General features: G+C 43.3%; 1 protein-coding gene across 2 annotated transcripts in view; it reads left to right on the top strand.

Annotated features, from left to right (window-relative positions):
* Tek (TEK receptor tyrosine kinase) overlaps positions 1–14,253 on the top strand; it is a 104,513-nt gene that overhangs the window by 44,503 nt on the left and 45,757 nt on the right. For both annotated transcript variants that reach the window (XM_005352740.3, XM_005352741.3), the window contains exons 3-8: positions 1,200–1,310; positions 1,898–2,050; positions 6,045–6,176; positions 6,587–6,727; positions 10,822–10,950; positions 12,528–12,679. In XM_005352740.3, coding sequence (XP_005352797.1) covers positions 1,200–1,310; positions 1,898–2,050; positions 6,045–6,176; positions 6,587–6,727; positions 10,822–10,950; positions 12,528–12,679 — 818 coding nt within the window. The remainder of the gene's footprint in view (positions 1–1,199; positions 1,311–1,897; positions 2,051–6,044; positions 6,177–6,586; positions 6,728–10,821; positions 10,951–12,527; positions 12,680–14,253) is intronic.

Raw genomic sequence — 14,253 nt, forward strand, 5'->3', positions numbered from 1 at the left:
TTAGTATATATTTTTTGATTGCTTTGTCTCAAGATGATGTATCCATTTATAGTTTCATATATAGTGTATGAAAAGAGTACCAGTTATGTGTATGTATTTTAATGCATTCTGGGATCCCTTATCTTTTTCAATGTATTTGGTATGTCTTTCTGTTACTTTATTCTGTGTTTTTTGTGTCATGATTTTCTCTGTCTTCACCTGTTCTCTGTTTCGTCTTCTGTTGACATCCATTATCTCTTTAAGAAGGTTGTATGTGTTGCTTGTCTCCTCTTAGAGTGAATATTTCTATTTTACATTGATTTAACACTACCTAAAGATAATCCCTATCTTATCCCAAGGAATGCTGTTCTCTGCCGAGTAAGGCATATGTTAAAGGAATTCAGACACTCGCTTCTGAAGAACGTTAGACAATTTCACATCTTCTCAGTAAGCTGAGCAACTGAGGCAATGTTGTATTCCAAGACTGACACAGAGGCAGGAGATTTCAGTAACTGGTGGCACTATAAGTCAAATACAGAATCCTTCCTATTCCCGCGTAGTGTCGGCCAGTTCCACAGCTGAGTCAGCTCATCCGTCAACTGAGGGATAGAGGGTGAGGCATTAGTGTCTCTCCTTGTCTTCCCCCTTCAGTGTTTCAACCTTTCTGTCATAACCAAGTGAAGCCTTCTCCTCATTCCCTCATTGCTTTGTTTTAGAGCAGCAACCACCCCATGTAAAAAGAGCAAAGGAAAGTGAGTAGGCAAACGTTACCGTTGTTTCCACATAGAGGACACTCATATCCCATTAGAACCCTTTCGTACTTTGAGTTAACATGGTAGCGACTGAGGGAAAGGAGCAGATTAATAGTTAAAATAGTCAATAGTTATAGTTACTATCAGGATATAGTGTAATAGCAGATGTCAATCATCAAATTCCTACTTCCCCAGTAATTTTCATGATAAAATTGTCATATGTATATTGTGTGTATGTATTTATATTTTATAAAGGAAATGGCCCTTCCTTTCATTCGATTCTTTAAAAGGCTCATACAGTCTATTATCCACTCTTGTTCTTCATAGTGGAAAAGCCAGGTAATGCTTGCCATGTGCTGGGTGGGTCTCATCCTCCGGACTTTGGTGTTTATTAGCTCCAGAGGAAAATGTAGGAACTCATTTTTGTGTGTATGTGTCCATTTACTTATTGTCTTTCTCTTTTCAAAGCTTCCTTCCTACCTGCCACCTTAACTATGACTGTGGACAGGGGAGACAACGTGAACATATCTTTCCGAAAGGTGTTAATTAAAGAAGAAGATGCAGTGATCTATAAAAATGGTGAGTCTGTTTCATCCCCTTCCATCCCCGTGGTACGAGACCCTGGGTAACCCCGAATCCATTAGACATTGTCGTAGTGCAATTTCAATGGGAGTTGCCTAAAAAGCTGCTGTGATCCAACCTTGTCAAATTTTGTCTATGACAGAAGCCCTCTTAGACAGTGTGTTTGGTTCTTTAGTTGAGCAAATGGAGACAGGGATTCAAATGTCCATGTGCATGCATGCATGCACATGTAGGCTGTGGGTGCATACACTAAAAGCTGTGATCGAACAAGTGAAGTCTCAAATCCACCCAGGTAAGACGTGAGGCTGTCGCACTGAGCAGCTCTTTGATTGTAAAGACGAACAGGAATGTTTATTTGTTTTTTGTTTTTTAAATTTTTTTTTAATTTTTTATTTTCGAGACAGGGTTTCTTCGTAGCTTTTTGGTTCCTGTCCTGGAACTAGCTCTTGTAGACCAGGCTGGCCTCGAACTCCCAGAGATCCGCCTGCCTCTGCCTCCCGAGTGCTGGGATTAAAGGCGTGCGCCACCACCGCCCAGCAATGTTTAAACACAGCTTATTTTCCTCCACTTCTCTCCCTTGCCAGGCTCCTTCATCCATTCAGTGCCCCGGCATGAAGTACCTGAGATTTTAGAAGTGAACCTGCCTCACGCTCAACCCCAGGATGCTGGCGTGTACTCGGCCAGGTACATAGGAGGAAACCTGTTCACCTCGGCCTTCACCAGGCTGATAGTCCGGAGTAAGTGATGGAGAGGTTGCGGCTCTGTACTGGTGTAGCTGTTGGGATTTGTGGTTGTGAGTTGTGGAAACTGACAGTTGCTACAGAAACAAAAGGGAGGCATAGGGGGGGCAGCATACCATGGACTCTGCAGAATTTGGCACAGAGGCTAACAACCAAGTTGCAGAAAAGATAGACTCTAGCGAAGATGTGGGGTTCAGAGATAGTGGGGTTGGACTAAGCTTTTCATCTAGGAGTTTGCTGTTACCACAGCTCGGGTCTACATTCCTTTACCTCTGGGTTTTATATTCCCAATAGAAAGAATTAGCGTGGTCTAAATACATAGACGTCTACCAGCCTGAACCAGGGAGCCACAGGCAAGAGGAGAGGCATAAAACAGAAGTCAGGACAGTATTGCAGGGACATTCCCATTCGAATGGACCGTTGCACTGAGGAGGATAGTCTCACTGCATCCTATGATGTGACTGTTGAGCCATCTGGGCTCCTAGGCAAACATATCCTCCAAGTCCCATGGGTGTTAGATCATTTAACCCTCTAATGTGATCTTTATTTGCACATTTGAAAACAGTGAGAGTTAGAACTAGGGGACTTTCCTATTCACCGTGATATAGTCATCATCAAGGTAGAGGGGGCCAGAAACAGTCATTTTTATGGAGAAGTTGATTTATAGAAAGCAAGAGACTTGCCCTGAATTCCCCTCAGTTCTGCCAAGTGATCTGGGCTTTTAATCACTCAGGTCTTTGAGTCTAAGTCACTGTCATTTCTCTGGTGATGGAACTCTCTAATTCATAAAGATGATTTATTTTGCTTTGCCTTGTGTTCGTTCATCATTCATTCATTCAATAAAGTGCAACGATAACGGTATTGAAAAGCATTGTGTTGGTTTTAAAGACAGAGTATAACACAATAAACCCCTATCCCTTGGGTAATTCCCAGTCAGAGCAGTTATGTAAATAATTAGATAAGTCAGCATTACAATATACTAGAAGAAATATGGAAAGTGTGGTTCACCTCATTTATTTATGCCCCATGCCATGACACCTCAAGAGATATAAAGTATTTTGTAGTCGGGATAATTTGAATTTGACTCAAGAGAAACCTGCCCATGTTCCCCGAACTGGTTTCTTGTGCAGTGCTCATGTAAAGTCAATCTTTAAAGCCATAAGACAGGATGTTAGTAAACCTGCAGGATTCAGCTTTTGATGTCTAGCTTTTCCACTACTTCTTCTTGACCTTTCCCCCTGTTCCCTTTATTCCGCTACACAGGAGAGCTCAGATGGTAAAGGAGCAATTTGCATTCATTTTTTAAAGGTAGTTCTTTTCTGATAAAATGCTATCCACTCGAGGCCTCAGAATCTGGGACAAATGGGTGTGTTGCCTTGGACCAGACATTAGACTGGTGAATGTCTGCCTGAGAACGCGGAAATCAAAAGGGCTTCCTACTCTAAACTCTCACACGGACACACGATTTCTGGCACAAGTGAGTGGGTACCACCAACACCGAGAAAGTCTTCAGAAGATGTCACCTGGGACTCTTCTGACTCTGCCTTGAGAGAGTGTCAGATCCCACAGATACGGGTACAGCTGCAAGCTGAAAACCACAGGTCACACGGTGCTCCTGACTGAATAGCTGTAAATCATGGTTTCTCTCGGTTCTCTCTGTTTTAGTGAATTGCTAGACCATCTCTCAGAACTCAGGGAAATAATTCAGGTTTATTATAGAGAACACTACAGGGGATTCAGATTAGTGGCCATGGGGCAGAGATGGTCAAGGTGCAGGGATGGAGAGGTAGCCCCTCCAGACACTCTGTAAGAACCTTCTAATCCAGAAGCTCTCTCAGTTTTGTGCAAATCATTGGCCAAACTTCAGCCCTTGCTCTTCCTAGAGATTGCAGGTGGGACTAATGTCCCAACTCCCTAGTCATGCCTTGGTGTTTCTGGTGACCCTTGTCATAATGTTGGTTAAGGGCCCCTTCACCACCATAGTTAGCATACAAAAGATGTTCATCACTTTGAAGGTTCTAGAAACGGGGTACCAGGAACTAAGTATAGGAACAAAATGTTTACTTCTTAATATACTACATTGTCATCTGTAAAAATGTTTTAAATCTGTATGTGTGTGTTTCTTTTTTGGTAAGACGGTCTCCTGAGAGTCTCCTAGTTCAGACTCCCAAGTGCTAGGCTTACAGACCTGAGTCACCATGTCTCATTTTCAGCTTTTTGTAAATTGTCAAAACACAAGTAGAGATTAGAATTGGGAGCTTAGCTGGTCTTTTCTCACAAAGCAGAAAATCCCCCTTTAATCTCCATACTGTTTTCTGGTTGGCGTATATGTCATGTCTCTGTGCTCTCATATTTAATAAAGCTACTTGAGAAGTACTGCTAGTGTCTAGAAACACTCAAAGGAAGCTATAATCACCCATTTAACAATAACCCACAAAGTGACTAGTTTGGTGTTTAGGAGGGAAGCTGGAGGCATTTTTTTCCCCCATAACTACAAGGCATCTCGTCTGTGTGAACTCAAGCATACAAACAGATTGGACTTTAACATTTTGTCTTAGGAATCCCACTGGTGGAATTTATAGATGCCAGCATAAATTTTCTCCTTGACAAAAAATTTCTTACAACATTGTTTTTTTTTTCCTTTGCGTGCCATGAATACATGATTTCTGAAATATAGAATCACAAAGCTTGAAATAAAAACTAAGTCACGTAAGCAGCTCTTAGTTTCTTCAACCTAAGAGATCACCCTGTTATCCCCTAGAGTTAGTCTTTCCTCTGTCCTGGGATTGGGGATGAAGCTGGGCTACAGCTCTAGGTAGACACTTGGCTGGGGAACACAGTCTCCTGCAGGAGGATCCTGTTCCACTTACATCATCTGCCATTCTGATTAGCGTGTGTAAGCGCCTGGTGGCCTGGCTCTCACTATTTGTGTAGGTTCCTTTCTCCTATTGTACGCCAGGGAACCTAGCTGTTAGCGTTCAGCCATCTGTAATTTTATCTATTAAGTGGAAAGCTGTAAGAAATGGTGGGTGTTGATAGTCCTCCTGATTGTTTTAGAGAAAATACTGATAGCCAGGAGTTCTTGCCAAAGAGGTTTGGAGCTTACATCAGCTGCAGGCGTGTATCCAAGCTGTGAGACTAGTGCTTGGGGACAAGGAGTCTGCTTCCCTACATGAACTACTGAGCTATTGGTGAAAATTGAAACTAAGTTTTCAACCACAGAGGGCTGTACCAGCGCTCCCAAGTTTTCTGTATATTTGAAGTTATTCTTGAGTCTAATCCACAATCTAAAATTACCAAGCATTGGGAGAAATCACGGAAAATTAATCTAGGAGCAGTTTTACCCCCTTGAGTGGAGTTTGTCTGTCTTGGTGTTTTTTTTTTTTCACTTGTTCCTTATATAGCTTCCCACTGAAAGACTGTATAGACCTGGCTATTTCTTTTTCTTGGCCTTAGCCCTCCTTCATCTACTCCATGTAGAGTCAATATGCAGGCTTTCTGGGTATGACTTCCTGGCACAAGAGTTTTTCGTTCCAGTGTTGTGAGTCTGAGGTTTGGATTCCCGCCAGGTTCCATGGTTGCGATGCCATTGATCTGTATTGGAAATGCTTCGGTCTTGAACCATCCCATGGGCATGCCGGAGTGTCTTCCCTCACAGCACCTCTGCCTGGAACACATCCTTTAGCCTCCTCTTCCTTGCCGTTTTTGTGGTCCTGCACACCCAGTGCACATCCCACTCCCACAGAAAGTCTTTCTGTACGCCCCTTTCTATTAGCAAGGCAGGATTTGGTACTCCTTGTCTCTGCTTCTGTCGCTATTTACTGTTCAACTCTTTCTCCCATGTTACAGCATGAGCTTTCTGCATGTAGAGAGTGTATTTCCTCTCCGTTCCCCATTGCCCACGGAAATGACTGTCATGTGTCAGCTGTCCAGTAACAGTGTGGTCAGTGAACATGTTAACATCCCACCCCCATGTCTTTCTTAACCACAGGATGCGAAGCTCAGAAGTGGGGGCCCAACTGCAACCGCCCCTGTACTAAATGCATGAACAATGGTGTCTGCCATGAGGATACTGGGGAGTGCATCTGCCCTCCTGGCTTTATGGGGAGGACGTGTGAGAGAGGTAAGGGAATGGACGGGGTGACTAAACCGTAGCTTGAAAGAACCGTCATTACCGAGTGGAGTTTTGAGAAGGGGCTAAGTGGCTTTCCTTAGGTCGATGGTGCCATCTTTGTGGATTAGATACTTTTTCTAAAAGTTATTTACGGCAGGCCACTGAAACTCATAACAGAAAACACCAACCTGTGGTGCTACAGTCAAAGCGAAGGTCCCTGACCTGGGAAACAGTGCTGGCTCTGAGCCCCTCTCTGTGAGGCAGTTTTCTTTTTTTGTGAAGTAGACCATGATGGCAGGCTCGTCCCGGCCCCCACCAGCACACAGACTGGAATCTCCCTCTCCAGGATAGTGGAGCCCAGCGATTCAAGGGGTTGCAGTTTGACTCTGAATCTGTCTTTGTGTCTTCTCCTCCCACAGCTTGTGAGCCACACACATTTGGCAGGACCTGTAAAGAGAGATGCAGTGGACCGGAGGGATGCAAGTCTTACGTGTTCTGTCTCCCAGACCCCTATGGGTGTTCCTGTGCCACAGGCTGGAGGGGACTGCAGTGCAATGAAGGTAGGCCCCACTTACCCTGGGGACAGGGGAAGCTGCAGCTGGTGCAGGGAGGGCCTACAGTTAGCGGACATCACCAAATAGGAACATTGCTTGGTTATTTACTTGTTCCTGGGTGCAGGGATTGCAATCCCAGGAGTTTTCAAGAAAAAGACATTATTTGGACAGTGAGACTCTAGACCTGGGAGTAGTTGTTTCTCATGCCCATCACCTATGGATGCCTTTATTTTCCTTGGGGTGCAGAAAATGAGATGGCGGTGGAACTCTGAACATAGTTTTGATTCCTTTTTACAATATTTTGATGTGGTTTGTGGGCTATTGGAACTGTAAGATTTAATTGCCTTCTTTTAAAAGAAATGGAGATTTAACATGCCTGGTCTCGACTGAAAAGTTAGAGATATCTCAGTTGCTCTTGGGTCAATTGGCTTACAGACTCTCTCTCTTACCCTGACTCCCCATCTTCACCCAATTTCTTGCCACAATTTCAACTTGATTCAACCAATTGTCTTACTACCCAAGACTCCTGCTGCTGCCTCCAGATTTATTTCCCAGCAGTGACTCCTCAGCTCCCTGTGAGTCACTTCACACAAGGCTTACTATAGTGCTTGTTTGTTTGGGTGTGTAGAGATTGTGGATCTGATGGGCTTTTTTGAAAGCCTTTTCCACTCCCCACAAAGATGGGGTTCCCTGTCAGGTGCCCATTTAGATTAGGCTTGAGTTGTCATGTTGATTTGCTGCTTTAAAAAAATAAATAAAAATTGACTGATAATAAAAGAAAAAAAAAAGATTTAAAGTTCAAAAGTAAAGGTAACCCCCGTGACTTCGTGGACTTTACTCAAGAACTAATAATTGCTACTGCCAAATTCATTAACAAATCCATTATCTCAGACTCCTCTTTGTGTGTATGCGAACCCTTGAGATCTCTGCTCACCAAATTTGAGGTATACAATGCTGTATGCCTGCCTGTACTTGCAACACCACACCTCTAAGAAGGTAATCAAGCTGCACAACTAAAACTTTGTACCCCTGACTAACATCTCCCCACTTCCGCCATCGATCCCTGGAAACCACTGTCCCATGCTTCTGTTTCTTTAGATTCCATCTACAAGAAAGAGCGTACAATATCTGTTCTTTTCTGCCTGGCTCATTTAGCTCAGATAATGTGCTCCAGATGCATCCATGTTGTCAAAATTAGTCTTGGAATTTCCTTCCCTTGTGAGGTTTTCTCTCTCATAAATGTACACACACGCACATGCACACACAATCCATTTTATTTCTAGAATTTCTGTATTGTATGGTAATTGTGTGACTATTTGCTTGTTTTAAGGGAGCTTCCAGGTACTATTTGATAGTTACATGCCTGTCATGAGTGTGTGAGTGTTCTTTTCTTTATATCACCCACATTTGCTAACTTTTGTCATATCAATAACAGCCATTTTAACAGATACAAGATCATGTTGCATTGAGATTTTAATTTGTGTTTCCTTGAAATTTTCTGACTGTGGGCTGCCAGTGATCACACCAGAGCCATGTGCATGTTGAGTTGGATCACTTACCTTTCCCTGATGACCAGTGTTATCCAACATGTTTCCATGTACATACGGGTCATCTATGCATCTTCTAAGAAGTTCTTTTGTTGGAATTTTGATATAGATTGTGCTGACTGAGCTGAAAATGCAAAACTGCCTCTTAGCTCCTTGGACACATTGTCAAGTTAAAACTATCCACCAGGAAAAAAACCAAGGGACAATATTGCTTTTAAATCAGTTGACAAGTAAAAGTAATGCTATCGTTGACCGAAATAAGACCAGCCCGCTAGCAGAAGCCAATCACCGTCTACCATTGTTGTCCGAGGAAGTACGGTCCGCACAGGAAATGTACAGTTCCTGCTCCCCTCCAAGGAGCTTGCAAAGTTCAGGAGTGCAAACAAGGGCAGAAATACTCTGTTGTAAGGAGAAAATAAGGAACAAGGAAAGACAACCAATAGCATCACAAATTCTCTTATTGTAGTTTTTAGTAGTTTAACAGATATCTTTCCTAATATTTGCCCCTCCTTGTTGTTTCCTGAAATATCAGATGTGTAAATGTCAACAGATTGGGGGAAACCTAAAGCACTATTTCTGTTTTTTTTTTAAAGCTGTTTCTTTTGTATATGTGTGTGTGTGTGTGAATGTGGGCACGCCTACACGTAGACATCAGAGGGAAACTTCCGAGAGTCAACTCTCTCTTTTTACCACGTGGGCCCCGGGGTCAAATGTAAGCTGTCAGTCTTAGCAGCAAGTGCCTTTGCCCACTGAGATACCTAACCCAATGATTCTCAACCTGTGGGTTGTGAGCCCTTTGGGGGTCACATATCAGATAACCTACATATCAGATATTTACATTACATTTCCTAACAGCAGTAAAATTACAGTTATGAAGTAGCAACGAAATAATTTTATGGTTGGGAGACACGATAACATAAGGAACTATGTTAAAGGGTCACAGCATTGGGAAGGTTGAGAACCACTGAATGTAGTCCTACAGCACAGTCTCTGCAGTGGTTTTTCTACAGTGTCTTTCCACACTAAGGAGTTTCCCCTTAAGCTATTGTTTCAAGGGCCCTTCCGTCCCTTTCTTCCTTTTCTTCAGGTTGAATGTCTGAGGATATAGCTTCAAATTTGATGTTTTCTTTTTCCATCTCCACTGTGTCTGAGTTCACATAGCTTTCTTGTAGTTTAGATACAGGAGTTATCTTAGTTGCTTTCCTATAGCTGTTTTAAAAAAAATACCCTAAAAAAGCAACTTAAAAAATAAAGGGTTCATTCTGGCTTATAATTGAAGAGTACCTTCCATATGGTGGGGACATCAAGGCAGCAGGAGCTGGCCGCAGTAGGTCACATGGCCCGCACAGTCAGAAGGCAGAAAGTCATGATGCCTTTGCTCAGCACGCTTGATCCTTTTTCTGTCCTAGGATCCCAGCTCCTAGGATGGGGCCTCCCACGACTGGCTGGTCCTCCACCCGCAGTCCACCTTAGCAGCCCATTCCCTCACAGGCATGCCCTGAGCGGCTCATTCCCCAGGTGTTCTAGGTCTCATCAAATTGATAGTTGAGATTAATAATCAGTTAATAATCACTGTTTTCTCATTGTAGTTTTTTAAGGGGTATTTTCACATTTCTCTGCTGAAATTTCTTACTGTTGTGGGTGTACTTTCTGTGACCTCACTGAGCATAGTTATTTATATTTAAAAATCGTGTCTTCTCTTTTTAATATTAGATCCTTGCAGTTAGTTGTTATTGAGTTTTTCTTTTCTTATTTTTTTAAAAATTGAACACAGTTCTCTATTGCTTCTTATGTTGAGCAATTTGAAATTTTACCGTGAGCACCTAATGTTACACTGTAGGGATTCTGGAGTATGCTACATCCTTTAGGGGGAATGCTCATTTTGCTTTGTTCTATTTTAGTAGGCAACTACCATGGTAGGACTCAAGCTACAGGCTTGAGTGACTCCTGGTCATCAGGTCAAACTCTTCTGTTAGTTCACTTTGTCTGGGCTTCTCTTGCTAGGCTGAGCATGCGTGGTTCAAGGGTTAGCCAAAGAGCTGAGTTTTCTTTCTAACTCACTATTTCTGATTTCCCTTTTCTCTCCAGCTACTCATTTCTCCAACTCTCTCCCCCAGTTTGTCAGGTCAGTGAGATGACAGATATTTTTGTGTTTTATTCTCTCACACGGTGTCAATATGTCTCACATAGGGTTATACCCAACACTTAGGCAAAAAGCTGAAAAATGAGAAACACACCATTGCTGTCTTCCAAATTTCAATTCCCCTTTGGAAGTTCTATAGTTGCCTCTGCCCTACATACCTTCTCCAGTGATCTAGAGTAATCATTTTCTGAATATTGTATTTAGAAGAATGTCCTGGTAGGAAATTACTGAGTTCTCTAGAAGCAAAACCGCTGAGCCTTTAAATCTCAGTAAATCTCACAAATGACACACTGCTGTTTCTAAGTCAGAGAAGTTGATAGTGTGGAAGGAAACCAAAACTAGCCATTGAGGGCCTTAGGTTTTCTTCCTTCCTCTATGCTAACATTGGTTTATGACATCTCTGTTTCCAGCATGCCCACCTGGTTACTATGGACCAGACTGTAAGCTCAGGTGCCGCTGTACCAACGCAGAGAGGTGTGATCGGTTCCAAGGATGTCTCTGCTCTCAAGGATGGCAAGGGGTGCAGTGTGAGAAAGAAGGTAAAGCAAGGTAACCTGTGGTCAGGGCGGTGCCTGTGGTCAGGGCGGCGGTGCTCAGCGAGTCTGAGGAGGGCCCCTCTGGTGCAATTCCTGCCCTGGCATCCTAACATCTTCTAGCTATTTCTTATATGCTGTGCGCATGTGTACACACACACACACACACACACACACACACATGCACGCACGTGCGAGCGCACACACACACATGCACATACACCAAAATAAGACAACAACAAGAAACACCATTCTAATTCTTCCTAAGAATCTTTATTAGTTTCTTTCCTATTGCTGTGATAAGACACCATGGCCAAGACAACTTATAAAAGGAGTTTAATCTAGCCTATGGTTAAATTAAAAGAGACTCCAGGGGGCTAGAGTCTCTTTCTAATGGCAGAGTAAAGGCATAGCCATAGGTAGTTAGAATTTCAGGAAAGAGCTCACATCTTGATCCACAAGCAGGAGGCAGTACAGAGAGTAGGCTCATGGGGTCTTCTGTTCTCATTCAATATAGGCAGTGCCATTTTTATTTGACTAGCTAGATATTGCTTTGGGGAGTTTGTCCCTGTCGCTTTTGTGATGCAATTGTGTATAATTTAAATCACTCCTTTCTTTTTATTTGTATGTCACGTACAGACTTCCCAACCAATGAAAGAGCCCTCATACTTCCACACTGAGGCTCATGTTGTTGACCGCAAGGTTATGAGGCTGTCTCTTGAGGCTCATCAACTCATTCATTCATTCATTAATTCATTCACTCATTCACTATCTGTCTATTTCTTTTTTTTTTTTTTGTAATGGTACACTTTGAAAAGCAAGATGGGGACTGAAAGCTAGCTCTGGGGGAGTGTGTGGCTATGATGACCATTTTAATATTGAGGCGTTTCCCTTCCTTCCAAGTCCACTGAGGGAGCACAGCCCTGTGAAAGAAGAATGTGCACCATGGCTTCAGGAAGCCCTGAGCTTGAGGCTGAGTTTTGAGGTTCAGTCGCTTCTTCTCTAAAGTGGAGAAGACAGAAGGGCCCTCAAGTGTACTACACAATGTTTAAAAAAAAAAATAGCTGTAAAGTTCTCGAGCACAGTGGCTTCTTTCTTTCTTTCTTTCTTTCTTTCTTTCTTTCTTTCTTTCTTTCTTTCTTTCTTTCTTTTCCTCTTGCTGTAGTAAACTACTCTGACAAAGCAATTTAAGAGAAAAAGGTTTTATTTCGGCTCAGAGTTCGAGGTAGGTCCCCATGATGGAGGCGTGGTCAGGCATCAGGAGCTGAAGTGGATGGTCGCACCGAACCCCAGTCAAGATGCAGAGATCAGCCAATGGTAGCGCTCGGTTTTTTTTCTCCAGTTCAGGATCTCTAGCAGGGACGGTGCCACTCACAGAAAGCGCGTCTTTCCACTTCAGCCTATTCATCTCTTGCAGCGTCTCTTGCAGTGTCTCTTGCAGACAAGCACATAGACCCATCTCCTGGTGATTGTAAATCTTGTCAAGATTAACTCAGCTACAGTGAGTGCTTGCTGCAGCAGCCATCGCTGTTACGTTGAAGATTAGACTACATGGATCTAATATCTGTATTAATTTGGTTTAGGCAGGCCAAGGCTGACTCCACAGATAGAGGATTTGCCAGATCACATAGAAGTAAACAGTGGAAAATTTAACCCCATCTGCAAAGCCTCTGGTTGGCCACTGCCTACCAGTGAAGAAATGACGCTGGTGAAGCCGGATGGGACAGTGCTCCAGGTAAGCGCCATCCATTCCCCAGTATGCCCACTTAGCATCCTAAAATGGCCTCAATGCAGTCATCTGTCTCCGGAAGCTAGATTTTACTCCGGCTTAGCCCGTCCCTGACTCACCAGTGCGTTGACAGCTGTGATAAGGTGACATGTTCCTGGGGTGCAGAGTCCACTCGCTGCAATCACTCAGACTTCCTCTGTGTGGACAGTGCTGCAGTGCCATGTTGAGAATTTGCCATTGCATTGGGGCTGTTAGCGCTAACTGTCAAGGATAGCCCCTGTCCTATAAATGTCCAGCTGTGTGTGGTGAACTATGGACCATCTCAGGCCATGTGAGGCCCTGCCCTCACGTTATCTCCATGTGTCTAAATCCTATATCAAAAAGAGCAGTGTGGCCTAGGGGCCACACAGAGATATTCAAACCCATGAATCAGCAGCATTCTGGTGCTATTAAGGCCTGAGCCTAGGGAAGGTCTCTCCCAATGCTATATGCCCATCCGGACATGAAACAACAAACAAACCAGAATAAAACAAAGCAAACAGAGGGATAAAAACAAACAAAAAACATGATAAACACATATCCATTCAGAGACAGACACATGTGCCCACGCAAAACCCAGAAAAACACAAAATCAGGCCAGGGGGTGGTGGTGCACACCTTTAATTCCAGTACTCAGGGAGGCAGAGGCAGACGGATTTCTGTGAGTTTGAGGCCAGCCTGGTCTACAGAGTGTATTCCAGGACAGTCAGAGATACACAGAGAAACCCTATCTTGAAAAACCAAAATAAAAAAAAATCCAAAAAAACAAAATCAGAAACCATAATAAAGTAAAAGACAAGTAAAGTGAAAAACAAAACAAAAAGCATTATGAGCAAAGCTTTTCCAAGAAACACCATTGAGTTCAACTTGTCTTGTCCTTGTATCATTGGGTACAGGGCCTCCCTTAAGTGTGGTTTGTATACCCAGTGAGACTCCAATGGCGAAAATGATTTTTTCCTTTGAAAGTGGCTGTCCGTTGGTGATAACTTCTAGTTTGGGCATGGGAAATTGTGTCTTCTTCCCCTCCCAGAACTGGGACCCCAGTGGTTTGGACCTGTGCAGGCCCTGTACATGCTGCCTCAGCGTCTGTGAGTTCATACGTGCATTGGTTCCATTGTGTCTGGAAGACACTGTTTCCTTGGTGTCTTCCATCCCCACTGGATCTTTTTGTGTCCTCTTCCACATAGATTCCTGGTCCCTATGGGGAGGGTTTTGATGAAGGCATTGCATTTAGAACTGAGTGTTCCAAGGTCTCCCACTCTGCACATTGTCCAATTATGAGTCTCTGTATTTGTTCCCATCTGCTACAGAGGATCTGATGTTGGCTGAGTGAGACACTGATGTATGGGTATAGCAGAATGCAGTTAGGACTCATTTTATTGCTAGCAGAACTGTGGTGTTTTGTTTTCCCTTAGGTCTGTCTAGTCCCAATGTCGTCATTGATTGTCTTCTTCTTCTTCTTCTTCTTCTTCTTCTTCTTCTTCTTCTTCTTCTTCTTCTTCTTCTTCTTCTTCTTCTTCTTCTTCTTCTTCTTCTTCCTC

The sequence above is a fragment of the Microtus ochrogaster genome, chromosome 10 (genome assembly GCF_000317375.1).
Source record: "Microtus ochrogaster isolate Prairie Vole_2 chromosome 10, MicOch1.0, whole genome shotgun sequence".
NCBI classification, from domain to species: domain Eukaryota; kingdom Metazoa; phylum Chordata; class Mammalia; order Rodentia; family Cricetidae; genus Microtus; species Microtus ochrogaster.